Consider the following 27,774-nt stretch of genomic DNA (forward strand, 5'->3'; position numbering starts at 1 on the left):
ACTGTATACGGTGAGTAGTTGAATTTAATGTGTTCTTTTCTCATTGTATTTTAACAATCAATCATTTGAAATCTCTTATGCCAATGTTAAAAATATTAATTGACAGCAAAGATACTGTTGATATAGAGCTTAAATGAATTTATTTACCCCAGAATATTTCTATAGTATACAGTAATTTGTTTCACATTTTTCTATCATGTTTTCCAGCTCGCCTTCCCATTCCTGTCATCACCAGAGATTCTTCATGTTCTTCATCATCATCAGGATCATCATCAGAGTCCAGATGTGTTCTGCTGTGTTCAGTGTTCAATGTGAGTCATGTGACTCTCTCCTGGTACAAAGGTAACAGTTTATTGTCCAGCATCAGTGTGTCTGGTCTCATCAGCAGCGTCTCTCTACATCTGGAGGTGGAATATCAGGATAACAACACCTACAGTTGTGTGATCAACAATCCCATCAGCAACCAGACTGAACATCTGGACATCAGTCAACTCTGTCAGACATATGCAGGTACATCATAGGAGATGTTAATAATTTAAAGAAAACTCATCACAAACATTCTTCTTCTTTCTGTCGCAATGCTGTTGGTGAGTTTGTCATTTAGGTGCAGTTTCTCAATAAAACCTCTTTTTCTGTCCTCAGACCGCATCCACTGTTACAGTTTTTCTGAAGCAGTGATTCGATTGGTCATCTCTGCTGTGGTGGGCGTGGCTACTGTTGCCATAGTGGTTTATGACATCAGATCCAGAAGAGCTGAACAGAAGTGAAGAACATCACAGTCAGTCTCTGAATAATAATCCATATGTTTTCACATCTGTGCAATATGTCAGGATTCCAACAGTCACAGAAAATCTTGAAATATTAGGGATTGTTTCAGTGAATCAGTTAAACAGTTCACAAAATGGTCTAAATGATTCCTTAGCAAATTGATCTGAATCAAAATGGTGCTTATCCAGTAAATAACCAGAAAAGTCATGGAAATCCATCGGTCAAGAAGAGCGGGAATCCTGTTAGATGCCGAAGTCTTAATCAGCTTTTGCACAGAAAACTGTGATTTCTTTTTTTCATATAAAGAATATTGATTTGCACATCTCTTCTTCAAAGACGATTGAATATTAAAGAATATTAGATATATAAGATATAAGATTCTAATATATAAGTTTATATATATTGTGTATATAAGATATACACAAAAAATATAAGATTTTTTGTGTAATTTGCTTGTTGTTCAGTGAGGGCTGAATGGAGCCAGTATGAATCCCAGTAGATTGTTGAAGGGTTTCCTGGAGATCATTTAACAATATCAAATGCTTTAAATAATCTATATGTAAAGAATTTGTATCAATGTGAATGATAAATAAAAGAATATGAATCAATCCAGGTGGAGTAGACTTTTTAACAGCCCTACAGGAAGTTGGGACCAGTGGCAAAAAGTATAGGCAGTGGCTATTTGCAAGTGAAAATAGCATATTTTCTTAGCGATAGATGCTTTTTACACTAGGTGAAAATAGCAATATATTCTATATACACTAAGTGACAACCCAGATAGCAAGTAACATAATCGAAATAATGTTAAGTCAATGTTAATGTGTCAGAATTAACAAAGGTTTAGAGGTTTCTTACATTTTTTCAACATTAATTGCGGGTGTAAAAGGGATATTGAATTAATGCGGTTAACGTCGACACATTAACATTGATTTAACATTATTTCGATTTCTATCCGGGAATAGCAGCATTTTCTTAGCAATATGCTATTTGCACTAGGTGAAAATAGCGATAGATTCTATTTACACCGAGTAAAAGTATCAGTTCTTTGCAATAAGAGTAAATAGTAATTAGATGCTAGCAATCTCTGATTGATAAAGTCATTGCGTCACTGCAGCTGCTGTTAGAAGCTCCGGTTCCCAGAGAAACCTAAGATTAGGACTGCACATGTGCATTGACTCGTCTAGCCTGAAAAATACGCTTTTTAACGCTATTTGAGCATAAAAAACAATGCTCAAACAATAAGAAACATTTATGGCATAGTTCATGTCAGAATTTGTTGCTGATTTGAAATATGTTATTTAATTGTGACTTTGCCAAACAGTTTTTGAGATTTCAGGATTCCCCCATTCAAATAGATATGACTTGCTGCCCGGAGGCATGCAGATTCCACTCCAAGATAGGTGGTTGATCATGTTCATTTCCCAAAATGGCTTATTTTTTAACTTCATAGATCACAGCTGTTACAACAGGAGCAACTTCATTTATATTAGGGGTGGTATACTGTCACAGGATAAAAGGTTTGAGATTATGTTAGGGGTTCATTCCGAAGCCAAGGAGCTTTGAGTACTTTGTCACTGTTACACTGCAATAACATGACACAAAGACCATATTATAACAGCAAATGTCTAAATTTGTCTAGTGTATAGAGACATTTCACAATTTTACCTTTAAATGACCTATAACGTCATTCGAGTTGCTGCTTCCGTTTTAAATGAGCAATTTTGCAAGAAACGGACTACACTTGAAATAGGTGTGAAAGTTACGCACTTAACCACAAACGAATCATCAGCAGTTTACAGGGGAGACACATTAACAACAAGAAGACTCTGTACAACCACAGTTTCGTCATTTAGCCTAATATTGGCATTTTTTATAAAGCGAATTCACTGGTATGAGTCAATCAAAATGTCAAAAGAGTCATTAAAGGGATAGTTCACCCAAAAATGAAAATTTTGTCATCACTTACTGACCCTCAAGTTGTTCCAAACCTTAATGAGTTTCTTTCTTCCATTGAACACAAAAGAAGATATTTTGAAGAATGTCGTTAACCAGACAGTTGACGGCAGCCATTGACTCCCATAGTATTTTTTTCCTACTATGGAAGTCAATGGCTACCGTCAACTGTCTGGTTACCAACATTCTTCAAAACATCTTCTTTTTGAACTACCCCTTTAAAACAAAATATACAATACAAAAGATACAATAGCCTAATTAAATTCTTATGCTAGCGATAAATCCAAATGGGCCATGTAGTCAAAGTCAAGGAACTTACTCTTTTAGACTCCCCATTTGCTACTACGAGGGTCAGAATGTCACTGATCTTTTGTGAACGAACTAAATGAATTTGATTACATCTCGCCCCACGCAGAAAATGCGATGTGAACACAACAGATAGTTTGTCCTTTCATGACAAACACTTATTGAATACAGATTCAACATTTTAAACTGACTGTAATTTTACCACCAATCTCCATGATGGTGACCTCAAACGAAACATCTAAACCTCTGTTAATTCTCAGTAAGAACTTCTGTATACGTGTGTCAGAAATAAAGTCAGTCTGGTTAGTAATAAGTGAAGCTGGTAATGCTGTTTGTGGAGTTGTTTAATCAGATCTTCAGAGATTTAATGTCTTTTATCTTCAGTTTATCTAAGGCTGTGGCTGAAGAAAGTCATAGTTTGTGTTCTTCTTCTCTTTCTCTCAGTGCTTGTTCACAGCAGGTGTTTGAATGATTGAAAGAATGTTTCAGGAACATCATACTAACCTTTAAATAACATTCTACTAACATTAAGGAAACTGGACATTTTCATGTTCTTGGAATGTTACAAATCAACGTTCCTAGAATGTTGAATTTTACATCAAAATTAAGTTGAAAGAATGATTGAGGAACATCATACCTTATAAAAATGTTCCTGTAACGTCAAGAAAACTGAATGTTTTTAATGTTCCCAGAACCAAAACTGAATATTTAGAGAACGTTCTTATAACAAAATTCTGTTAGCTGGGTAGCTGTTAGCATTTATATTAATCTCAATGACATTCTTTATATAACTGACCCAAAAATTATATTGCGCTAGTATATGCTTATGGACTACAAAATATGACTAATTTGAGGAAGAACTGTTTATGGAGGCATGAAGAGTAGAGAATTTATATTGCCTACTACAGATTGAAAGGTTCCTTCATTACGCAACACTTCATTGTCCAAACGTTAATGTTAAAGTATTAAAACTACTTTATTTGAAATTAATGACACATTTCTGTTGCGTTATAGCTCATCTTCTCAGATTTGTTGAGTGTTTTTATCTAATATGTTTGAAAAAATGTTTCAGACATCCATTTTTTTTCTGTTTGTGGCATCTGACTGGTAAGTTAAGTGATTTATGACTTAAGGTTTAGTACAGAATTGACATTAATTGGTATTTAATCTTATTATCTTGGTGTGTTTCTGTTACAGATGGAATGATGGGAGTATCTGTGATGGCAGGGAGACTCTGTCACTCTACACTATCTTCCTGATATACACAGAAAATACCAATAAATCATTAATGTCTGATCAGATAAATTAAATCGAAAGCTTTTTGAATCTAAATGATATCGAAGCATGTTTCCAATTGTCGAATCCTCATCAGGACAGGTCATTTATTAACTCTTCATTTCTAACTCTAACCAGATTGACTTTATTTCTGTCATTCATCTACAGAAGTTTAACGCTCATGTTTGTTTCATTTTAAGTCACCATAATGGTGATTGGTGTTTCCATAAGTTGGGCTCTTAACTATTATGATATGTTTGTTTCTTCTAATTGCTGTGACAGTGTGTTTGTCAAACACATTTGCAATAGTAAAAAAAGCTGAAATGAGATCAGATGATGATTTTTAGATGTTGGTTGTTTTATCATTGTGAAATGACCTGAATCACTGATGTCATTTGAATGAAGTAATTGTGTTGTGTCATTAATATGTTTAAATAATAAACCCTGTTTTACTGCATGGTCACATAAGATCAGACTGTACTTCTGGAATCAGTTAGAAGACACTAGTTCTTGATGTCTTTGTGTCATCTTAGAATCATTTTTGTTTTTTTTTTCTTCTAATTTTTTTTTATATAACGTGATCTCATGTGCAGTGATACAGGGTTTGCAATGTATATGTATTACACTGCAAAAAATGCTTTACTTGTTTAGAGTTGTTGCCTTGTTTCCAGTTTAAATATCTAAAAATGCTTTTGCTTTTATTTAATAAGTAAAACAAAAGTTTTTGCTTATATAAGTTTTGGCTTAAAATCTTCATGTGTGTGGTCAGCCTAAGGTGGATAGGCATTCACGAGGCGAGTGCTCTGTAAAGGAATGCATACATTTGCAGGCGCGCAGTCTTTCTTTACAAAGTGACATTGCCAACTACTTGTCTGATACAGCGTTTTCAGTCCTTTGTGCGGATCCATGTGAATGGGGATTTTTGATAACGTTGTCATCTGTAAAAAAAAAGACTTCTGTTTTTAGTACATTGGTGTTGTGGAAACACCTTTGGTGTTAGTTTTTCTCTTGCTGGTGAAATTGTGTTAGCTGTGGCAAAAGGGAAAAGGTGATGTTGACAACTTGATGATGAAGAGGTCATAATCTAGTGGTCTAATATTACACAGAGTGTTTTTTTTTTTTTATCATGTAGATGTAATGCAGTTAATTTCAACTTAATATTCTGTTATATAATGCATTGCGGCATGAAGCATGTCACCATTGTTGAGATTTATATTTCTATGTAAGAGGGTCTATGGTTGGAAACGTGCTTAAACAGCCTAGCAGCGGTCAACCTGAAGCTTTCACCTGCACACCCACGGAAGCTAAGCAGGGTTGAGCCTGGTTTCTGTCTGGATGGCAGATTGGGTAGCTGCGGGAAGAGGTGTTAGAAAGGCCTGCGGGTCTGATCAGCCTGTGGCCTGAGTGGGTTTTAACACCCCAGTACAGTTGCAATAAGCTGTACTGTATAAAGGGTGTCACCCTGGTGTAAAATAGTCCCTACAGCACATCACATACCTGCCCAACGCCCCAGTACAGTCGCCATAAGCTGTACTGAATAAAGGGTTAAAATAAACCCCAGAAAATAAGGGGTGTAACCCTGGGGCAAAAATAATCCTTACTTTACATCACATACCATGCAGTTAGTTAGTTTCACATCACAACTTACATGGAAGCACTCTATTTTTTTCATTACTATTTTTAATGTTTTTGAAATAAGTCCCATGTGCTTATCAAGCCTGCATTTTTTGATCAAAAATACAGAAAAACAGTAATATTGTGAAATATTATTACAATTTAAAATAATGGTTTTCTATTTTAATATACGTTAAAATATTTATTTCTGTGATTCAAAGCTGTTTTATTATCAGTTGAAAACACTGAAACAAAGCTTTCAAAGCTTCGAAAAAATTTAACCAATTGCTTTGCAATGTTTCAAAGCATTTTAAACACCACACGCTGGTGACCCCTGCTGTTCAGAACAGTGTAAATGCAACAAAAACTCTGGCCAAACTTGCATGAAAACCAGAGGTGGAAAGTCCAGGGGTCAGAAAGTAAAAGTCCTGCCATATTTTTATTCCACCCACTGAAGCAGTGTTACAGTTAATGAGATAAATAAGTGTTTAATTGAGGTGATGATTGACCATTATTGAAGATACCTGATGTTAACAAGCAGAATCACTGAAGGAGAAAAATCACAATTTTTAAGACACCATCATGGAGATCAGGGTTTGCTTTCGTTGCTTTAGTTTACTTAAGTGGGTGGAGAAAAAATATGGCAGGACCCCTGGACTTTCCACCTCTGAAAAAGAGATGCCAGTTCGGCATCAGAAAGGTGCAGTAATGGCATTTACCAGCAGGGGCCATCTGGATCATTGCTAACTAACCAGACTTTCCATCCAAATGGGAGAATAGGCGAGCTTACTGTCTTTATTTAATCATCCTCTTTGTGCACATTCACACATTCATAACTTCATAGTTTATAACTAGCCAAAATGTTGTTGTTTTGCTGATATTAACATGGAATTAACACATGACTAAAGGGATTGAGGAACAGACAAAAAAAAAAAAGGGGGGGCGGCAGTAGAAGTAGACTAGTTCATGCTGACATAAGAGTTCCTTTATTAGACTTCCTCCATTATCTCACACGGTTCAAAATGTTTTGCGCATTTATTTTCATTTATTTATGGCATTTGGTTGGTGAGTTAAACATTTTTTTTTTATGTCTACAGCTGTTAATTAGCCTATAGTTCACCCCAAAATGAAAATTCTGTCATTTACTCTCATGTCGTTTCCAAACCTGTTTTGACTTTCTTCTGTGGAACTCAGAAAAAAGTTTTTTGTTTGTTTACTTTTTGTGAATACACTGAAAGTCAGCGAGGTCCAGTGGGCCCTATTAGATTTCACCTGTGTGGGCAGAAACATTCTTCAAAATATCTTTTGTGTTCCACAGTAGAAAGTAAGTCAAACAGGTGTGGAACAACATAAAAGTGAGTACATGACAACAGAACATTCATTTTTGGGTGAACTGCCCTTTAATCTGGTTATCTATGTGTGTTTTGTTCTGATACAGATGGAGTAAATGTAAATATAGTGCCAGTGATGGAGGGAGATTCTGTCACTCTACACACTGATGTTGCCAAATATATACATTATGTACAGTGGAGCTTTGGACCTGAACATACTATTATAATCATTCAATTTAATGGGAGGACACCTAATATTACATATTTTAATGTCGAGAGAATCAGAGACAGACTACAGATCGACAATCAAACTGGATCTCTGACTATCAGGAACATCCAAATCACAGATAATGGACTTTATGAACTACGCATGAAGAAATACAGGCTGTTATTCAATGTTACTGTCTATGGTGAGTACTTGAATTTGATGAATCTGAAGTCATGTTTTCACTCGCAGTGTTAATTTGTTATAAGAATATTAATTGACAGCAGTACTGCTAAATTATTTTATATGCCAGAATATAGATTCAAGATCATTTATAAGGTTCAGATGACAGTATTTATGCATTTCTTTCTTTGAAAGCTTGTGATGATAAAATAAGTGACAATAATAATACGTATACCCTCTATTTAATTTATTATTTTGTTTTATTTTTTATATATTCTTCAGCTCGTCTGCCCATTCCCATTGTCACCAGTGACTCTTCAAACTGCTTATCAAATTGTTCATTGCTGTGTTCAGCGGTGAATGTGAGTCATGTGACTCTCTCCTGGTACAAAGGAAACAGTTTATTGTCCAGCATCAGTGTGTCTGATCTCAGCATCAGTCTCTCTCTACCTCTGGAAGTGGAATATCAGGATGAAAACACCTACAGCTGTGTGATCAACAATCCCATCAGCAACAAGACTCAACATCTTCTGGACATCAATCAATTCTGTAAGACATCTGCAGGTACTGTATATCAGTGCTGATATTAATACATTTTTATAGAAATATCACAGACAAATGGTTTTGCTTTCAATTGAGATGTTGGTGCTTGTCATCATGTAGACGCAGGTTCCTCAGACTCTGTCCACTGTTGTGGTTTCACTGAAGCTGTGATTCGATTGGTCATCTCCACTGTAGTGGGCGTGGCTACTGTTGCCATAGTGGTTTATGACATCACATCGAGAAGAGCTGAAAAAAAGCTGGTCGTGGAGAAATCAAGAGAATTTTACAAATTCAAAAAAGGAATTGAATATCTTAATGAAAACATGGAAATTTGAGTATACATTTTTTCTGTTCTGTTGTAAATATTACATTAACTAAATATTGATATTGTTTGGAGTAAAACTGATGTTCAAATGACTGATTTGTTGTTTTGACTTTTAGTGAATTAGTCAAAGGTTTCACAAAATGCTCTAAAATGAATCCATACACTGTAAAAAAAATAAATCGTAAAAAAATGGTCAATGACTGTCAGCTACAGCTGCCAAACAAAAACCTTAAAATGAAAGTAAAATATTCTAATTTAAAGAAAAGTGCAAATTTTCATTAAACTTTTTTACAGGTATTCCCTGAATTATTACAATAAAACACCTTCACTGCAAAACATAATCTTAAAAAAAAAAATACAGTCAAATGACTCTCAGCAAGAGCTGCCAAACAAAGTCTGTAAAATAAATGTAAAATATCCTAATTTAAACAAAGTGCAAAACACTCTTAAAGAAAAAAAAAAACACTGTTGTTTCGCAGATGGATTCTGAGTTACTACTAACAAAACACAGTGATTGTAAAATGTGAAACTCTTGTATTTAACCAGAAAGAGCACACATGAGTGAATTAATGTAACTACATGTCACTGCATCAGCAACTGCCCCTGAAATAAAGCAACTGCAACATATAACATTGATGTTATCTGGCTCATCCTGGACTGAAGCACAGGCTCTGCTCTTCAGCTCAATGGTGACCCACAAAACTCAACAGAAACCCTTTAAATCCCAACAGAGCATTAAACACTAACAGATCTCAGCATCTTCACTTATTACAATCCACACTTTATTTATTTTATACTAAAGTTCCTGTTGATAATTAACAGAGGTTTAGATGTTGATGTTTTATTTAAAATAATAACGTTTGAAGTCACCGTTCTGGTGGTCAGTGCTTAGTTTAGTTGGGCTTTTGACCCTTGACTCTTTTTACATTAAATTGTTTATTTGCCAATGCCAATGCCAATGCTATTGCAGTGCTGTGATACTATAAACAATTTTATTAAATCAAAATGATTTGTCAAGGTTGGGCAGACTTACACAGACATCAAGAATCAGTGTATGAATCTCAACAACGGTGACAATAAAAAAAAATTCAGAACATCACAAAGCAAGCTTAATTGACTGTCACCATTGTTGCTCAAATAAAAAAAAAAAAAATCTGTTTAATAACTTAAAAATCAGAATACCAGGTTATCATAATGATTCCACAATATCACAAGGCTAGAGAAAATCACATAATATTTTTCAGTTAACATGCTCAGAAATTTAACTAATAACTACATCATCAATCAACAACCAAAGTCATTTATTTTTTTGCTCTAACAGGCATCAGAAACACTCAGTTAAAGCAGTTAAAGAAAAACTAGCATGAAAAAGTCAAGGGTCAAGAGCTTAACTAAAGCAAACGCTGACCTCCATAACGGTGACTTCAAACTTTTTTTTTTTTCAATTAAACATCTAAACCTCTGTTAATTCTCAATAAGAACCTTTGTATAAAAGAAATAAAGTCTGTAATAAGTGAAGATGCTGAGATCTTGAGAGATCTGTTAGTGTTTAATGTTCTGTTGTTGTCAGTCATTCGAATTAAATCAGGAAAAACCTGTAAAATAACAGTATTTTTTAACATTTAAAGAACATTTATGCTAAAATTTTTTGCACTTTATTTAAATGAGGAAATTTTACTTTAATTTTATGGTCTTTGTTTGGCAGCCGCTGCTGCCAGTCATTGACCGTTTTTTTAACGATTTTTTTAATGTGAAGGTATTTGATTGTAATAATTCAGGAAATACCTGTAAAATAACAGTGTTTTTCAAGTTTATTTACATTAGGATATTTTACTTTAATTCTGCAGGGTTTTTTGGCTGCCATTCATTTGACCGTTTTATCATTTAACTGTTTTGTTACAGTTTAGTTACTTATTATTTTTGTAATTTTACATACATTTGTTTGTAATTTATGAAAACAGAAAAAATACTGTATAAAATAAATTTTCTGTAAAAAATATGTGAATTACTGTAATCCATTAATGGATTTCATTAATGTCTGAATCAAAATGATTCACAATCTGGAAAAGTCATTGAAATCCATTGGTCAAAAAGATCAGAAAGTCTGCTAAATGCTGATGACAAAGTCTCAATCAGCTTTTACACAGGAATTGGTGTATTTTTTTTTTTTAATTTATTTATTTTTTTCATATAAAGAGCATTTTGCTTCTTGCTTTATTGAAATCTGAAGCATGACATTGAATATTAAAGATTCTTCTTGGTATAATTTGCTTGTTGTTGAGTCAGGGCTGAATGGAGTTTGAACTGAGCATCAGGAACTGAACATTGTTGTTTGAATCCCGTATATAGTTAAAGGATTTCCAGGGGTTCGTTTTATATGCCCAAATGCTATCAAATAATCTATAGGCTATGTCAGTGTAAGTTTTACTGAAAAATAAAACAATTGGAGTCAGTCGACTTTCATTTTTTAATTTTTTTGTTTTTAATTCAAGAAAAATGTAGTTCAGTGTGAAATGAGATGACAGGGGAAAATATGTAATTGAATGAGTAATGTTGAATTAATTTAAAAGTAATTTTAATGACTAATTTTGAATGTTTATCAACGAGAGAACGGTGCAGTAACTTCATCTACCAGCAGAGGCAAACTAGATAATGCTGATTAGCCAAAACTTCACTAAAAAAGGAAAACGCTGTCTTTATTTACTCACCCTCTCCCCAACCGCATTTAAATGTGCATGTATTGGTTAATAACTAACCAAAATGTTGTTTTTTGCTGGTGTTAACATGGACACATAACTGGAAAGAGAGACATTTAGCCACGAGAGACGTAGGCCTACTGGATAAATAGTTCTTCTTACTGACAGCTTCCTCCAATATCTGATTGAAAAAATGTTTTGCGGATTTATTTTCTTCTGTTTATGGCATCTGGTTGGTGAGTTAAAAGTGTTTTTTATGGCTTTATGTTCATTATACTCAGGATTTATAGGAACTGTTATCAAGGTAGTTCACACAAAAATGAAATTCTGTCAGCGTTTTCTCACCATCTTCTCAATCCAAACCTGTATGACTTTCTTTTTTCTGTGGAACTAAAAAGAAGATATTTTGAAAATTGAAAGGGTTGTTTTGGACCAAATTGACTTTAATTTTATCGACAAAACAGTTAAAACATTCTTCAAAAGATCTTTCGTGTTCTACAGAATTTTTTTTAACGACATAAGGGTGACAGGATTGTCATTTCTGAATGAACTACCCCTTCTCCACTATAAGTTTTACGTTCCCAGAACGTTCTCAGAACATCCCCACTGATGTTAAGGATGTTGCCTTGTAAAGTTCCCAGTACGCTTCGATGTGGAGTTTTAGCTAGTCGTTAAATGTGTGCCCGGCTTTAAGGGTTGGGGGGACGTTATTTGGCGGACCTTCACAGAACATTCAGGACGTTCTCTGAACGTTTACGGAACCATATTTTATTTGGAAATGTGATGTTCCCAGAACATTCCCTGGTGCCATTCTCCAAAAATTTTATTCAAACAAAAACTGTAAAATTAAGGTAAAAAAAAAAAAACTTTATTTCTGACTTTATTTCTTTCATAAAAAAACTTAATGAGGTGTTGATGTTTTAATGAAAATAAAGTTTGAAGTCACTGTTATGGAGGTAAGCGTTTGCTTTAGTTGGGCTCCTAACCCTTGACTTTTTAACTGTAGTCTTCATTTCTTATAACAAAAGTTGTGAAAAAAATAATATACATTTCACATTATTGTAGCCCTGTAATACTACTGCATAAAATCCTGTCCTGCTTTTTTTTTTTTTTTTAGTCATTATGAAAAAAATTACTTAGAATCATGTAGACACACACGGACATCAAGATTCAGCATATGAACCTCAACAATGGAGACAAAATTTTCAGTTAAACGGATCAACAATGAGCATCACAAAACAAGCTACTAAAAGCACAAAAAAGTTTTTTTGTTTATTGTCATCACTGTTGAGGTTCATACGCTGTTTCATGATGTCTATGTGAGTTTAAAACACACTGCTCAAAACTCTGTCTATAGTGAATATTAAAATCACAACATTTGTTAAAAAAGACAAATAATGTGAAACTAACAGTTAACACACTCTGGAGAACACCAGTGAATCAGGATGATTGCATCATCATTAAATAACCAAACGCATGTGATCAGAATTTCTTTCACAACTTTTGCTATAATAAGAATGCTTTGGAAACACAGTTACATCAGCCAGGAAAAATCTAAAATTAAAAAGAATCAAGAGCCCATCTAAAGCAAATGCTCATCTCCATAACGGTGACTTCAAACTTGATTATTTACACTAAAACATCAACATCTGAACCTCTGTTATTTCTCATTAAGAAGTTTTGTATGAAAGAAATAAAGTCATACTGGTTTGAAATAAGTGCGGATGCTGAGACCTAGAGCAGTGATTCTCAAACCTGTCCTGGAGGAGCACTAGCCCTGAACCAGAGGTGGAAAGTCCAGGGGTCAGAAAGTAAAAGTCCTGCCATATTTTTATTCCACCCACTGAAGCAGTGTTAAAGTTAATGAGATAAATAAGTGTTTAATTGAGGTGATGATTGACCATTATTGAAGACACCTGATGTTAACAAGCAGAATCACCAAAGGAGAAAAATCACAATTTTTAAGAAACCATCACAGAGATCAGGGATTGCTTTAGTTGGGCTCTTGACCCTTGACTTCTTAACATTAGATTTTTTGGCTGTTGTAACTGTGTTATAACAGCTAGACAAGCAAAGTTAAAAGATGATCTGGTGGTGTTGGTTATGTTTTCACATGATCATTATTTGATCTGAATCACTGAACTCATTTAGAGCCCAATCTCTGAGTTAGATTTACATTATTGATTACAGCAGCACTGTGTTTCTACAGCAGCAGATCAGCTTTATTAATATAATCCAACAGATTTCTTAAAAGTTGTTCTGATCAAAAAAAAAAAAAAAAAAACTCTTTTAGGCACACACAGACATCAAGAATCAGCGTATGAATCTCAACAATGGTGAGAATAATAAAGCATGTTGCAATGCATTCTGGGTTCCACCAATCAAAATTCATCCACGGCTCCCATCATGCATTGCATGAATGAATTATGAGCTTAATTGTTTTAGTAATTTTCTTTATTCTAACTATTTTATTTTTTGCTGTTTTTATGTGACTTTTTAGTAGCTTGTTTTCTAATGTTCAGAGTTGATCTGTTTATCAGAATATGTTGCTTGTCACCGTTGTTGAGATTCACAGGCTGATTATTGATGTCTGTGTGTGCCTCAAAGAAATTATTATTTTTTTCATCAGAACAGCTTTTAAGAAATCTATATTAATATACTATATTAATAAAGCTGATCTTCTGTTGTAGAATCATAGTACTGCTGTAATCAATAATGTAAGTCTAACTCAGAGATTCAGATCAAATAATGATTATGTGAAAACATAACCAACACCACCTGACCATCTTTTAACTTTGCTTGTCTGGTTGTTATAACTCAGTTACAACAGCCAAAACAAAATCTAATATTAAAAAGTCAAGGGTCAAGAGCCCAACTAAAGCAATCCCTGATCTCTGTGATGGTTTCTTAAAAATTGTGATTTTTCTCCTTTGGTGATTCTGCTTGTTATCATCAGGTGTCTTCAATAATGGTCAATCATCACCTCAATTAAACACTTATTTATCTCATTAACTTTAACACTGCTTCAGTGGGTGAATAAAAATATGGCAGGACTTTTACTTTCTGTCCCCTGGACTTTCCACCTCTGCCCTGAACATTTTGTATGTCTCTCTATATCTGACACATCCAGTCTCTACTAATGAGCTCATGAGTTGAATCAGGTGTGATAGATGAGGGAGACTGCTGGACAGGTTTCACAACCACTTGTTGTTTTATTTAAAGGCAGAAACTGTGTAGTTGCTGATGCAGTGATATAGTAGTGACCTCAGCTCATGCACATGTGCTGTTAAAGGTTAATTACAAGAGATTTACATTTTATAGAAAATGTTTCACAATAATAATCCAGGAAACATCTGTAAAATACGGTGATTTTTTTAAGACTTTTAAGGAAAATTAGAATATAAATTAGGATATTTTACTTTAATTTTACAGTTTTTGTTTAGTAGCCGCTTTTACCAGTCATTGATAATTTTTAAAATGTTTTTTAATGATCTTTAACGTTTATTTTCTTACAGTGTACATTGTCTCAGAAAAACAAGATGCTGCAAAGAAAATGAACAGAATAAGAACCAAATGCTTTGTTCACCTTCCCAGAAATTGATATTTATCGTCCTATACCAATCTTATAGGAATGGTTCCAAAATATAATAGAAATTCTAATTAGAATCCTGTACAGTTTTCTTTCTGGAATCCATGAAAACCATAAAATAACCAAAATAGAACGTCCCCCTAAAGTCATATCGGGAACGTTATTATATGACCAACAGAGGACAATTTGGGAATGTTCTGTTAACGTCCCAAATGTCCTCTTTGTAACGTTCATATGTGACCATAAAATAATCAAAATGGAATGTCCCCTTAAAGTCATATAAGGAACCTTGAACTGCAGCACTTTCATTACCAAAAGAGGACGTTTTAGGAACGTCACTAATGTTCTGTAAGGGTTCAGAATTTTCATCACCTTTAGAGAACTTTTAGGGAACGTTGCTCAAGGTTACGAGAACATTGCCTTCTACGTGGGTTAAATCTTGCTTTTTGGTGTGTTTGGTTCTGATACAGATGGAGTGAAGATAGTGTCAGTGATGGAGGGAGATTCTGTCACTCTACACGCTAATGCTAGTGATATACCAAGACGATATATGCGTAATATAATGTGGAGGTTTGCACCTGAAGATACTCGTATAGTTAGAGACATTCGGCTTGATGAGAAGACGGGTGAAATTATATATCATGAGGATGACATATTCAGAGACAGACTACAGATCGACAATCAGACTGGATCTTTGACCATCAGGAACATCAGAACCACAGACTCTGGACTTTATCAAATGTACGGTCTATTCTTAAGAGAATCATTCAATGTTACTGTCTATGGTGAGTAGTTGAATTTAATGTGTTCTTTCCTCTCTAGAAGCCCAGTCAGTTTGGGTTGAAATTCTTTGAAGTTTCAAGCATTAGCATTATAAACACTGAATTAATACCAACATATGAAATTAAATTAAGGGCATGCATCAGCAAAATTGGGAATGTTGGACAATAAATATATAACAGCTTGACAGTAAACTGTTTTTGCAGTGTTGTCTTATATTAATGTCAGATAAAGCAAGACTATGTAAACAAAAAAACACAGCCACTGTGTCCAAAAGTGGCAATTATGGGATAACAGACACAGCAATGCATCATGTTCAATAAGATCATCATGTTTTTAGCGTGATCCAGGGGATTAAAGCATACAATATATATTTCAGACCTAGTGGAGTAATAGTAACTAATAATATTTAGTAAATGTATAAAGTTGAATAAAATGGAAATACTCAATAAAGTAGGCTAAATTTACCTCAAATGTGTATTTAATGGTTGGATTCCACAACTGATAACATAAAACATATATAAGACTGTAGGTCTACTGTAGGTGTTATAAAATTTACTTATGACTTAATTTGAGAAATTTTCTATCGCGCGTCTGTTGGCAAATACCAGTTGGCATTTTCACCCCAAATGGCAGCCGTGCTACCAAAGCGCCACCTAGTGGCTGTTACCAAAAAAAGCATTAGAGTTTTGCCTCTTGGCTTCTATACTCGTTGCCACAACTGAGCAAGGCAGCTAACCCCCAATCACTCCCTGGGCGCTGCAACAAAAATGGCTGTCCACTGCTTCAGGGATGTGTTTAATACTCACTACTGTGCGTGTGTACATGTCACTTCACTTCACTTCACTTATATGTCAGTATGGTAAAAGAATATTAATTGACAGCAAACCACAGATACTGCTGATAGAGCTTAAAGTGATTTACCCCAGAATATTTAGTAAAATTATTTAGCATATTGTAATTTGTTTCATATTATTTTCTCATGTTTTCCAGCTCGCCTTCCCATTCCTGTCATCACCAGAGATTCTTCATGTTTTTCATCATCATCAGGATCATCATCAGTGTCCAGATGTGTTCTGCTGTGTTCAGTGTTCAATGTGAGTCACATGACTCTCTCCTGGTACAAAGGAAACAGTTTATTGTCCAGCATCAGTGTGTCTGATCTCATCAGCAGCGTCTCTCTACACCTGGAGGTGGAATATCAGGATAACAACACCTATAGCTGTGTGCTGAACAATCCCATCAGCAACCAGACTCGACATCTCAATGTCAGTGAACTCTGTCAGACATGACCAGGATGTTTGTTTTCCAGTTGAGATGCTGTTGGTGAGTTTGTCATAATGTAAGTGCAGGTTCTCCATTGGTCATCTCTGCTGTAGTGGGCGTGGCTACTGTTGCCATAGTGATTTATGACATAAGAACCAGAAGAGCTGAACTGAAGCGAAAACACACGAGAATATGGACTTAAATCAATTTTTTCATTCTTTTCTTTATGTTCTTCTTAAAATCCAAACAAAATGCACAAGACATTTCAGTGTGAAAATGCTTATAAAGCTATGTGAAACTTATTCCACCAGACTAATGTGATTAAGTTCTGCTTTCATGGTATTTTTTCCAATTAAAATTGTGAAATATTAATAGTGCATGAAGATAGACTAGAGTTTCAGTTCTCTGTGATACTAAAACGCCCAGTTTCAGACAAATGAACAACATGACATTTATTAAAGGGTTAGTTCACCCAAAAATGAAATTACTCACCCTCATGTCGTCCCAAACCCGCAAGACCTTCGTTCATCTTTGGAACACAAGTTACAGGGATAGTTCACCCAAAAATGAAAATTACCCCATGATTTATTCACCCTCAAGCCATTCTAGGTGTATATGACATTCTTCTCCGCTTGTATTCGTCTGAAAGAAGAATGTCATATACACCTGGAATGGCTTGAGGGTGAGTAAATCATGGGGTAATTTTCATTTTTGGGTGAACTATCCCTTTAAGATGTTTTTGATGAAATCAGAGTGTTTTTTTATCTCAAAATTACCACATTCAAGGTCCAGAGAAGTAGTAAAGACATCGTTAAAATAGTCCACATGAGTGGTTCAACCTTAATGTTATGAAGCAATGAGAATACTTTTTGTGCGCAAAAAAAAAAAAAAAAAAAACTTTATTCAACAATTTTTCCTCTTTCCTGTCAGTCTCCTATGCAGTTGACAGAGTGAACACAATGCAGCGCTTCCATGTTTACGTCCGGACGTTGGCTCAGTATTGGTTGACATGTTCAATAGAGCACCACGACGCATGCGTGTCTTGCAGGAGCCGGCCAGTACACCGCGTTCAAAGCATCAACTGCGTAGAAGACTGACAGGGAAGAAAAAAAATTGTTGAATAAAGTTAATTTTTTTGTTTTGTTTTTGTGCACAAAAAGTATTCTCATTGCTTTATAACATTAAGGTTGAACCACTGTAGTCATGTTGACTATTTTAACAATGTCTTTACTACTTTTCTGGACCTTGAATGTAGTAATTTTGTTGCTTTCTATGAGAGATAAAAAAAAAAAACCTCTCAGATTTTATTAAAAATATCTTAATTTGTGTTCTGAAGATGAACAAAGGTCTTGCGGGTGTGGAACGACATGAGGGTGAGTACTTAATGACAGAAATTTCATTTTTGGGTGAACTAACCCTTTAAATTTAAATGCATTATAATGTTTATGTGAATGGCATTAATCTGGAAATAAACCAATCAGTCAATCATAGCAACTTAAGGGTGAATAAATGAACACAAGTTTCATGTTTGGCTGAAATATTCCTTTACAGTTACAGTTGATAGTTTATTACTCTTTAATTCTCGCTGCACAAAATATTTGATTAAAATTCAATCAATGCTTATTCTAAACGTAAAAATCATGACAGTACAAACAGTCTCTGGGTGGGTCTGCTGGGAATGTTGAAAGAGGAAATGATTGTCAAAGAACAACAAAAATAGTTACATTTGTGTGAAATGAGAAGAAGTCTTGAAAATAGTGGTATAGACCATGTTTCCTACATGACCCCCATATGCAATAAACTATCAAGGGCCCAGAAATACCAGTGACACCCATGTCTTCCTGTATTCAGAAATAAAAGCAGTGGTGCTCAGATCTGCATCTGCACATCTACACCCCTCACCTGCATTATTAGATCAAGAATCAATCATTTTCACAAAAAACTGCAAAAGCATTGGTCATCCGACTGCTGAAGAATATGGCTTACACGTGTGCTTTTGGCTTACACATTTGGCTGTTAATGGGTAAGTTTTTATGCTTCTAATAATTCTTGTTTTATTTTTTATAATAAGATTTAATCTTTTTTTAATTATTTGACTTTTGGAAGAGTCCATAGAGGAATTAACCTATGAAATCAAAATTATACGTGAAAAATATCAACACATAATATAGAACATTTGTTGTGCACAACATTTAACAACTGGAATCATTTCTTGTCTGTTCTCCAGGTGTGTTTGCTCCTCAGACAGGTGGAACGGAGACGGTATCTGTGATCGGGGGAGATTCAGTCACTCTACACATCGGACATACTGAAATACTGACGGATGATCACGTACTGTGGATTTGGCTCAACAGTTCAGTGTGTATAGCCCAAATTTTTAACCAGGTCATCTCTTTTCCTGATGGCAAAGAGATTTTCAGAGACAGACTCCAGTTAGACTACAAAACCGGATCGCTCACCATCACAAACATCACAACTACACAGAATGGATTGTATGAACTACTCATCATCCGTGCCAGCAAACTTGGCAAAGTTTCAAACAAGATTTTTAATGTGAACGTCTATGGTGAGCAGTTGTTTTTTGCCCTGTCCTCGCTAGATTACAGTCCATCTTGAAATGTCTTTATTTTTTTTATTTATTTATTTTTTTACAAATAACAGTTTATAACATTTAAATGACATTTTCTATATGCAAATCTGCATATAATTTTGTCTAAACAAATCATATTTATTGGGTAGCCCGTAGGCCGTAATGAAGTAAAAGTGTTTCGGTTTTTTTATGGGCCATAAATTACAATGTTAATTGAAGTGGAAAAAAGTCTGTTATAATGTGCAAAACAAAAATATCACAGCAAAAGTCATTCACTTAGTTAAATGAGAAAACTTTCATTAAAGTTGCTAAATGACACGCAAGATGGCGGCATTTGCGGTTTTATGAAATGAGAGAACGGGTCCGTGGAAGAAACATGAAAGTATGCCGGTTGAATTAACGGTCAAACAACAGCAAGTATTTTAATCATTTATTACTAATATTTTGTTTTTACAATATCAAGTTTTAATATTATTTCTTGCACAGTTTTTTCATACTGCAACATTTTTTTTTAAATTATTATTATTATAGGAAGGGAGTTGTCAGATTTGGTGGTCCCTGTCATTACCAGTGAACGTCCTTCATCATCAAGCTCAGAATGTGTCCTGCTGTGTTCAGCGGTGAATGTGAGTCATGTGACTCTCTCCTGGTACAAAGGAAACAGTTTATTGTCCGGCATCAGCGTGTCTGATCTCAACAACAGCATCTCTCTACCTCTGGAGATTGAATGTCTGGATGATTCCTACAGATGTGTGCTTAACAATCCCATCAGAAACCAAACTAAACTTCTTAACAACACTGAACTCTGTCAACCATGCCCAGGTAAGTCAGCCGTGAGCAGTAGCTACACTAGTATATTTTATTTCGAGCATTGAATCAGACTTCGTCTCTCCTCAGACCGTGTCCACTGTTGTAGTTTCACTGAAGCAGTGATTCGATTGGTCATCTCTGCTGTGGTGGTTGTGGCTACCAGAGGTGGGGGACTCGAATCACATGACTTGACTCGAGTCTGACTCGAGTCGCACTTTTAAGGACTTTAGACTTCCTTGACTAAATGAACAAAATAACTTGACTTGACTTTGACTTGAGATCCAATGACTCGAGACTTGACTTGAACTGCATGACTTTATAACAAGTAATTAAATTACTATTATATAAATATTCATTGCATCGATTGATAAACAGAATGTAAGTTCACCGGCACCAGTGATCAGAGTCTGTGAGATTGCGTGATGCTGCACAAGCACAGACAAATCATACGGCGCAGTGAGCGCGCCAAAATCAGAGGGTAGAAAAAATCTCACAAGATCGTTTCTTTAGGATATAAACACTTCGAAACTGACCATATTCATTAAAGGAGATTTGCTGTATGCATAACAACTGGAAAGGGATATCAGACACGACCATCACAACCTCGAACTTCATTCAGCACTTCAAAAAGTAAGCTAACCTGATCGTTATAGTTCATTTGACTAAGTCTAGAGGTCAAAACAGCATGCTTCTTTATTCAAAAATTATACATTTTCGATCGTAGCTAGACTGTCAATACATTAAAATAATAGTTCATGATGGTTTTGTTATTAACGTGATGTAAATTTGCTGACATTTGCCAGTTTCTTTTAAAGTGCTTTAATGCCAAATATGTCGCTCTTTCTAATGACGAAAAACAATATACAGAACTGATAACAGTGTTTTATATTGGGGCAAAATGCCAACAGAATTAATAAAATGCACCCAATATTCAAGATATGGTGGCAAAAATGGCCTAATATGAGTTATTTTTTATATAACATATGATATTAAACAATATTTCCAGAATATTAGCGCGATTGCACAGTAACATTGATATACAACAGTAACAGTAACATTTTAGACAATATTGTCAATATTCTCTGTTTTTGTTCTATTTCTCCAATGACAGTTCCAAACAAGCCACAATGTACGCAGTTTGTGGCAAGCAGTTCAGGGGCGGATCTAGAAAATTACTTATAGGGTGGCAAAGGGGTGGCATGAGGTTTATGAGGGGTGGCAGCACCAAAGCAAGCGCTCATGCATAGTTTTTGGAGGTTTATGGCCTGACTTACACAATTATGTTCACAAATATTGCATTACCACAAAGCAATCATCTATACTGTTTAAAATTAAAAATAAATAACAAGATTTCAATATCCATCATGGCACCAAGTCAAGAGAGATGAGCAGTTTTATTAATATTACATAGGCTACTTCGATGGTATAAATCACATGTTTTAGTGCAAGTTAAAGAGCAACAAAAACTTTAGCATTTCCACAGTTTTGCAATTTTTGAGTGTCTGTTCTGTTATGACTTTCTTCTTTCTGATGAACACAATCTGAGATATTTTAATAAATATCCTGACACTTACAAGCTTTATAATGGCAGTGAACAGTATGAGCTGAAGAAAGCTTGCCTCCATAACAAACAAAGAGCTGATCTGAGGTCCTAAAACACTGAGTTCTGTCTACATAAGCGTGGAGAGCACGTACTGGACAGAGCAGCACCAGGGCTGGGTCTGCCTCCTCCGTTGGCAGCGCTTGCATGTTCACCACCTGATCTCTAAAAGGAGTGGTGGGAACTTTGGGCATGTATCCAGGCCGGGGTCTCAAGATAACGTGAGAGTTACCCAAATTCCAGGCACGCTTTATCAAGTGAAAATGCCTACAGGTCCCCAACCCTCTTAATAGGTGCCAAAGCCATCAGGAGTGCCGTTTTTAAAGAAAGAAACTTCACTTTACTTTTAATAGAAATATCACAGGCAAATGGTTTTGCTTTCAGTTGAGATGTTGTTGGTGCTTGTCATCATGTAGGCGCAGGTTCCTCAGACTCTGTCCACTGTTGTGGTTTCACTGAAGCTGTGATTCGATTGGTCATCTCTGCTGTGGTGGTTGTGGCTACTGTTGCCATAGTGGTTTATGACATCACATCAAGAAGAGGAGAAGAGAAGCAGTGAAAACAGATTTCAACAGCCGAGCTTGACTTTTGCAATGTATATGCTAATTAAACAATAGCACACAAGCAAAACTGCTGCTGTGTTTGGTCTGTGTTTTTGCCCAGTTTTTGCCATTCAGACTGATCAACATTACCAATATTTTTATGACCAATATTTATAATAATAATAAAAATAATAAATAGCCTATTTATAAACATTTGGAAATAAAAGTTAACCAATATTAACAAATCAGTAACTGTTAAACTGTTAAAACAGTCAAGCCAAATATGATCTACTGTATCTTGCCAATGTTCGTGTAATTTTACATTTAATAAAAAGAAGCATAAGAGTACAGAAACCTGAATACTGGAATGATTGGAAACTGTAGCTAACACAAAAAAATGTGAGAAACAAGAAAAAGAAAAAACAAACAGTTTGAGAAATGAGAAAATATAAGCAACAACAACAAAAATGTGTCAAACCTTTGAGCTTCTTCAGTTCAGATGTGAATGAAAACCCAGTGAAACTGCCCTAGTAAAATTTTACTGAATAAGTCCTTTTATTTAGTAAAATAGTTACCAACCTGAGAATAATTTTCCCTGATATTATTTCAGCAATCATGTTGTATGTTTTCCATCAGCTGTTTAGAATCAGAACTAGCCAAACGAATTACTCTTTTGATCTAATTGGTGAAACGGGTTTGCAAAGTCCTGAAATTGTTCTCAGCAATACCACTAATTTGATTAATTTGGACAGTTTACTCATGCACTGAATCATTTGCAGAGGTTTATTGCATCATAATACATATTTTTAAAGATGCATACTTAATAAAGAGCACTAGTGCTGGAACTGTGCCCCAGTTCTGATGAATCTAGAAACGCTCCTGGCCAAAACAATGAGTCAACTGCTGATGAACATGGTTCACATGGTTGTTTTTCTTTTTATACTTGAGGATGTTGGATGGTAAGTATCTTTAAGGCTATTAGTTTTATTGAATTATAAATAATTATGTGGTTTAGTAAACACTGTTACAAAGACTACAAACTCACACAAAAAGGAAAGAGTAAAACTGCCCAACTAAAGAAAACACTGATCACCAAAATGGTGACCAAACATTTTCAATAAAACATCAACATCTAAACCTCTGTTAATTCACAAAAAGAACTTCTGCTGAGATCTTGAGAGATTTATTGTCTTCTTTTATCTTCAGTTGATTTCAGGCTGTGTGGCTTTAAGTCAGTTGTAGTTGTGTTTCATTTTTTGAGAGTTCAAGCATGATGTTGAACCAACATCACATTGTAACAGTGATTCAATGCCATTACCATTGATTTTTTTTGTTGAAATTTCAACATTTTTTCAACATTAATTGCGGGTGCAAAAGTGATATTGATTCAATGCGGTTAACGTTGACACATTAACATTGATTTAACATTATTTCGATCATTGCTTGCTATCTGGGCCAGAGATATAGCAATATATATACAAAGATATAAGAGATATAAGCAAATATACATCATAGCATTAGACATTTCATTTAGTAGTCACATTATCCCTGTAAAAGTAGGCAAATTTTTTTTTCACTATCGTGCAACACTGAAGTAGTAGACTGAGCAATAAGGAGAGGCATTTGCACAGTTGACTACGTTTAAAACAATTTGCAGGAAATTACACTACCAATTTGATATTATCATCAAATTGTAAATGAGTAAATTTTTTAACATACTTTGATTTATATGCATAATGTTCTAAATTAACTGAAAGTTGATTTTTGAGTTCAAAATTGCATCGGTGTCTTTCACATCTATAACTTTAGATGTTATTTGGAAAGGCCTTATAAACTCCACCTGACCAGTAGGGGGCACAAATTATGTAAAAGCTACGTCATTCGGCCAAAGTAAACGCATTTACATTATTGCAGACATTTCGATTACGTTTGTTTCATTGAAAAGTTTGTACTAAGACGATAAGAAGTGATACAATTAGGACAGGGTTTGGCAACCTGCATGCCAAAGGGTTAACCATTGAGCGAGAGAGATTAATATTATCATAGTCATTTATTTTCACACCTGGTAATACCAAATACATCTTGCAGTAATCATTAGTCTGTTTTATTCAGGTATGATATATATACGGGAAGTATGTAGTTTCCAAAGTCATTCACACATCCACAAAAAGAGACAAAACCCTCAACAGTTTCATTTGCAACCACATGTTTATTGATTCAGCACAGGTGTGTCGGTGCTGTTGTGGTTGGGCAGGTAAAGAGGACTGCAGATGGATGGATTTACAGTTCAGACATCACTCTGTAGGCGTTTGAAGGACTGAACCGTGGGGCAGACGGCGCCCCAGTCAACGGGCTTACGATATTCCCCCTTCTCCAGTAGGTACTGGCGCCCCCTGTAGTTTGGGTGCTCGTAGAAGATCCAGATCCCATCCAGCACCTTACAGGAGTGGACCTCGCGTGTACGGAAGCGGTCCACCACAGATGGACAGTCCTCGGTGGTCTCGTACACCTGGCCGGCAAAATCTCCTTTGTCATAGAGTTGGATCTTGTACTCAGAACCGCTTACCTGGAGAGGAAGGGACACCTATTGAACATCAAATACGTATTACACAATGTTTTGCAATGCATGTGTGCGACTTACAAAGTGGATCATCTTGCAGGAGCAGAGGCGGTCGTTCAGACCCATCCAGCGTTGGTAATCTGGGTACTCACCCCGGGTCAGAACATACTGGTAGCCCATGAAGTTGGGCCTCTCGTAGACCACCCAAGACCCACTCTCCACGCGGATGGAGTTACACCGGTTCAGGTAGGCATGGAAGTCCGAACAGTCGCTGTCGCACTCATACCGACGGCCCTGGAAGTTCTTGTCCTCGTAGAAAATGATCTGTATGAAGGAGACATTGGAATATTTATTTCATCCTTGGATATTGTTTTAATAAACTACCTCTGGTTACATCACAGATCTATATATTATTAAAAAAATAAATAAAAACTTGCATTGCAATTATGCCAATAAATGATCAATAATCAGAGCAGAGTGTCCTGATCACTTTCGTACTCACCCGGCCCATTCTGTAGAGGTTCAGCTGGTGGTGGCGCCTGTGGAGGGGGTAGAGGTGTGGAGCTGTGCTGGTTCAGGCCCGTCCCACTCTGGCTCTTTTATACCCAGACATCTCTCTGTAAAGAGGACATTCGCTTTGTCATGAAAATCAGATCCAAAAATTGAGTCAGTGCTTTCTAGAAAAAGACAGGTGGATTATGGGGTATAGAGATGGCAACGTGCACAGGGGTCTGTTTGGATGTGTGTTTTTTCAGCTGTGTTGGTAGGTATGCACACACATCCACATGCACTCATATTGACATTTTTGGTTTTCTGTGAACCAACTTCCTATACAGAATGTTTAACCATTCTAGGCTACACAACCGCTTGTAGTAAAAAAACAAACAAACATGTGTAATACACTTGCAAATGTGTGTACATGCAAGCTCGGATACACACAAAATGCCATTCCTGGCTGCGAGCTAAAATCTCTGCCAAATTTCAGGGGATTAGATAAGCTTATATGGCTTCAATGTGACCTACTTCCACCCAAAAACACACAGGCAGTTTTCCCTAATTATTTGCTTATTCATGTATAATACATACATATTCTTTACGACTAGCAAAAAACGGCTACTATGGCTACCAAATGTAGTAAATGCTCTTAGAGGACTTAACTAGTATATAAAAATATATATTTTAAGCATAAACCTTTTGATAGATGGCTAGAAGTGTCCAGAGAAAACAAAATCAGCACTCGGATGTTAAAGACACTAACAGAGGAAGATAATGGAGCTAAATATGCTGCTAGCTAGCTGGTTCAAGTTGAGAAAATAAATTATGATTCCAGATCAATAATACATTAATATTCATGAAATAGACAATATTCTGCATTTGTTGAGATTCTAAAGTGTGCAAAAAGTCTACAATTTGCTATCCCATAATGCCATAGGAGTTGAGGATAAATACAAAATGGCGGAGAGCTAAGCTTATCTTTTTAAATGTAAGTGCTATAGGTACTAAGAAAGTCAGTAAGTAATACTGTATTTTACAGTGTCATTGTTACATGTGTTACATGCAGTTACTATAGTAATAACTATAAATGATGCATAATTTCATGCAACTAACCCTAAACCAAACCAAACCTGAATCCTAACCCTGTAGTAAGTAGTTAGTACTTAAATGTATAATTACAGTGTAATAAAGACACCTTCAAATAAAGTGTAACCTAAAAAATGTTCTTCATCAAATTCAGTACATGCTCGTAGTATGAACAAAAGGGAAACTTTTTGTGTGCCCTGCATGTTCGTTAATGATCACTAGGAAGCAGCATTCATCTTTTCTTCATAACACTTTAGAAATAGCAATACCCTGGCAGTTAACCACAACAATGTAGCATATAGCATATTTTCTTCAGAAAATGCTAAAATATCTTACAAACACTATTTGTGTACTAATGGAGATCTTTTAGCCTGGTGTAAAATATCTTTCTGAAGTTGAGTAAAAAATTTTGGATTAGTTTTTGACACTAGTTGTCGCTTTTCAGATTCAGAATGGGTTTTGCAGTTCATATATTCACTTAAAGTTATTATTCATGATTCAATCTTCCTGTAACCTAAATCTTCCACCTATGAGCCCCACATCCCAAAATATCAAAGCATATGTGCTAACTATTCGTCATAGCTTTGACACCAATTACTTGTACTTCTCTGTTAATATGAATAGCAAACACTTGTTTGCTTTAGCATCTAAATTATTTGGTTTTTGCTATCAAGCTTTGGCATTGCATTTCTCACCATTAACTAATCAAGAGGACATCTCAAAACTCATTTTTCTTCTGCACAAGGGGTTTTGGGCATGTTTAACATAGAAAAAACAATGCTAGCCTGCTATTATTGATTGTGGAACATATTTTGTATATCTGTATGAAACGTGTTAATTCACTTTCATTTGTCATTTTTGTTCTGTTCTGTTCCAGGGTTAACTGGGACGTCCATGTTGTGTTCTAGTTTTCCAAGCACTCAGGTCTATATATTGAAGTGTCTTTGGACAGCTTTCCTCATAACATAAATAGCTCATCTGGAAATAATAATAGCTTTATTAGCACCTGTCATACAGTGTATAAGCCAAATCACTCAGCAGGGCACAGCTTATGGATATTATACAGATTAAAAAAAAAAAAAAATGTTTCACAAAAAGCAACATAGTCATCTCGAAAAAGAATGTTGAATACAGATAAAATTCAGAAAGTTAGCAGGAAAGGTTTCGATTTGAATCCTCTAAAGTGCATATCAATCAAGCATCTTTACCAATGCATACAGTGTAATTTCTCTTCGCATTTCTTAAAGTGAGTCACAA

The 27,774-nt window shown here is 35.3% G+C and overlaps 2 protein-coding genes across 5 annotated transcripts; one reads left to right on the forward strand and one right to left on the reverse strand.

Moving 5' to 3' along the window:
- Positions 1 to 273: 273 nt before the first annotated feature.
- On the forward strand, positions 274 to 22,464 carry LOC127521094 (T-lymphocyte surface antigen Ly-9). 4 transcript variants are annotated; one of them, XM_051909978.1, is made up of 10 exons: positions 274 to 510; positions 643 to 778; positions 7,355 to 7,657; positions 7,918 to 8,199; positions 15,259 to 15,573; positions 16,562 to 16,910; positions 18,686 to 18,857; positions 19,062 to 20,246; positions 20,322 to 20,864; positions 22,251 to 22,464. In XM_051909978.1, exons 2-6 carry the CDS (start codon positions 733 to 735, stop codon positions 16,858 to 16,860), a joined length of 1,245 nt encoding a protein of 414 aa, XP_051765938.1. In that variant the 5' UTR covers positions 274 to 510; positions 643 to 732; the 3' UTR covers positions 16,861 to 16,910; positions 18,686 to 18,857; positions 19,062 to 20,246; positions 20,322 to 20,864; positions 22,251 to 22,464. The 4 variants fall into 4 exon arrangements, with proteins under 4 accessions (XP_051765938.1, XP_051765939.1, XP_051765936.1 ...); XM_051909979.1 differs by lacking the exon at positions 20,322 to 20,864 and having other exon boundaries at positions 19,062 to 19,400; positions 19,956 to 20,246; XM_051909976.1 differs by lacking the exon at positions 20,322 to 20,864.
- A 2,138-nt stretch (positions 22,465 to 24,602) lies between these two features.
- crygs1 (crystallin, gamma S1) lies at positions 24,603 to 27,389 on the reverse strand. The gene is made up of 3 exons (XM_051909980.1): positions 25,439 to 27,389; positions 25,018 to 25,260; positions 24,603 to 24,942 (listed from the first exon to the last, which is right to left on the reverse strand). Exons 1-3 carry the CDS (start codon positions 25,445 to 25,447, stop codon positions 24,664 to 24,666), a joined length of 531 nt encoding a protein of 176 aa, XP_051765940.1. The 5' UTR covers positions 25,448 to 27,389; the 3' UTR covers positions 24,603 to 24,663.
- Between the last annotated feature and the right edge of the window lie 385 nt (positions 27,390 to 27,774).

Source organism: Ctenopharyngodon idella, chromosome 10 (assembly GCF_019924925.1).
Source record: "Ctenopharyngodon idella isolate HZGC_01 chromosome 10, HZGC01, whole genome shotgun sequence".
Classification (NCBI taxonomy): Eukaryota; Metazoa; Chordata; class Actinopteri; order Cypriniformes; family Xenocyprididae; genus Ctenopharyngodon; species Ctenopharyngodon idella.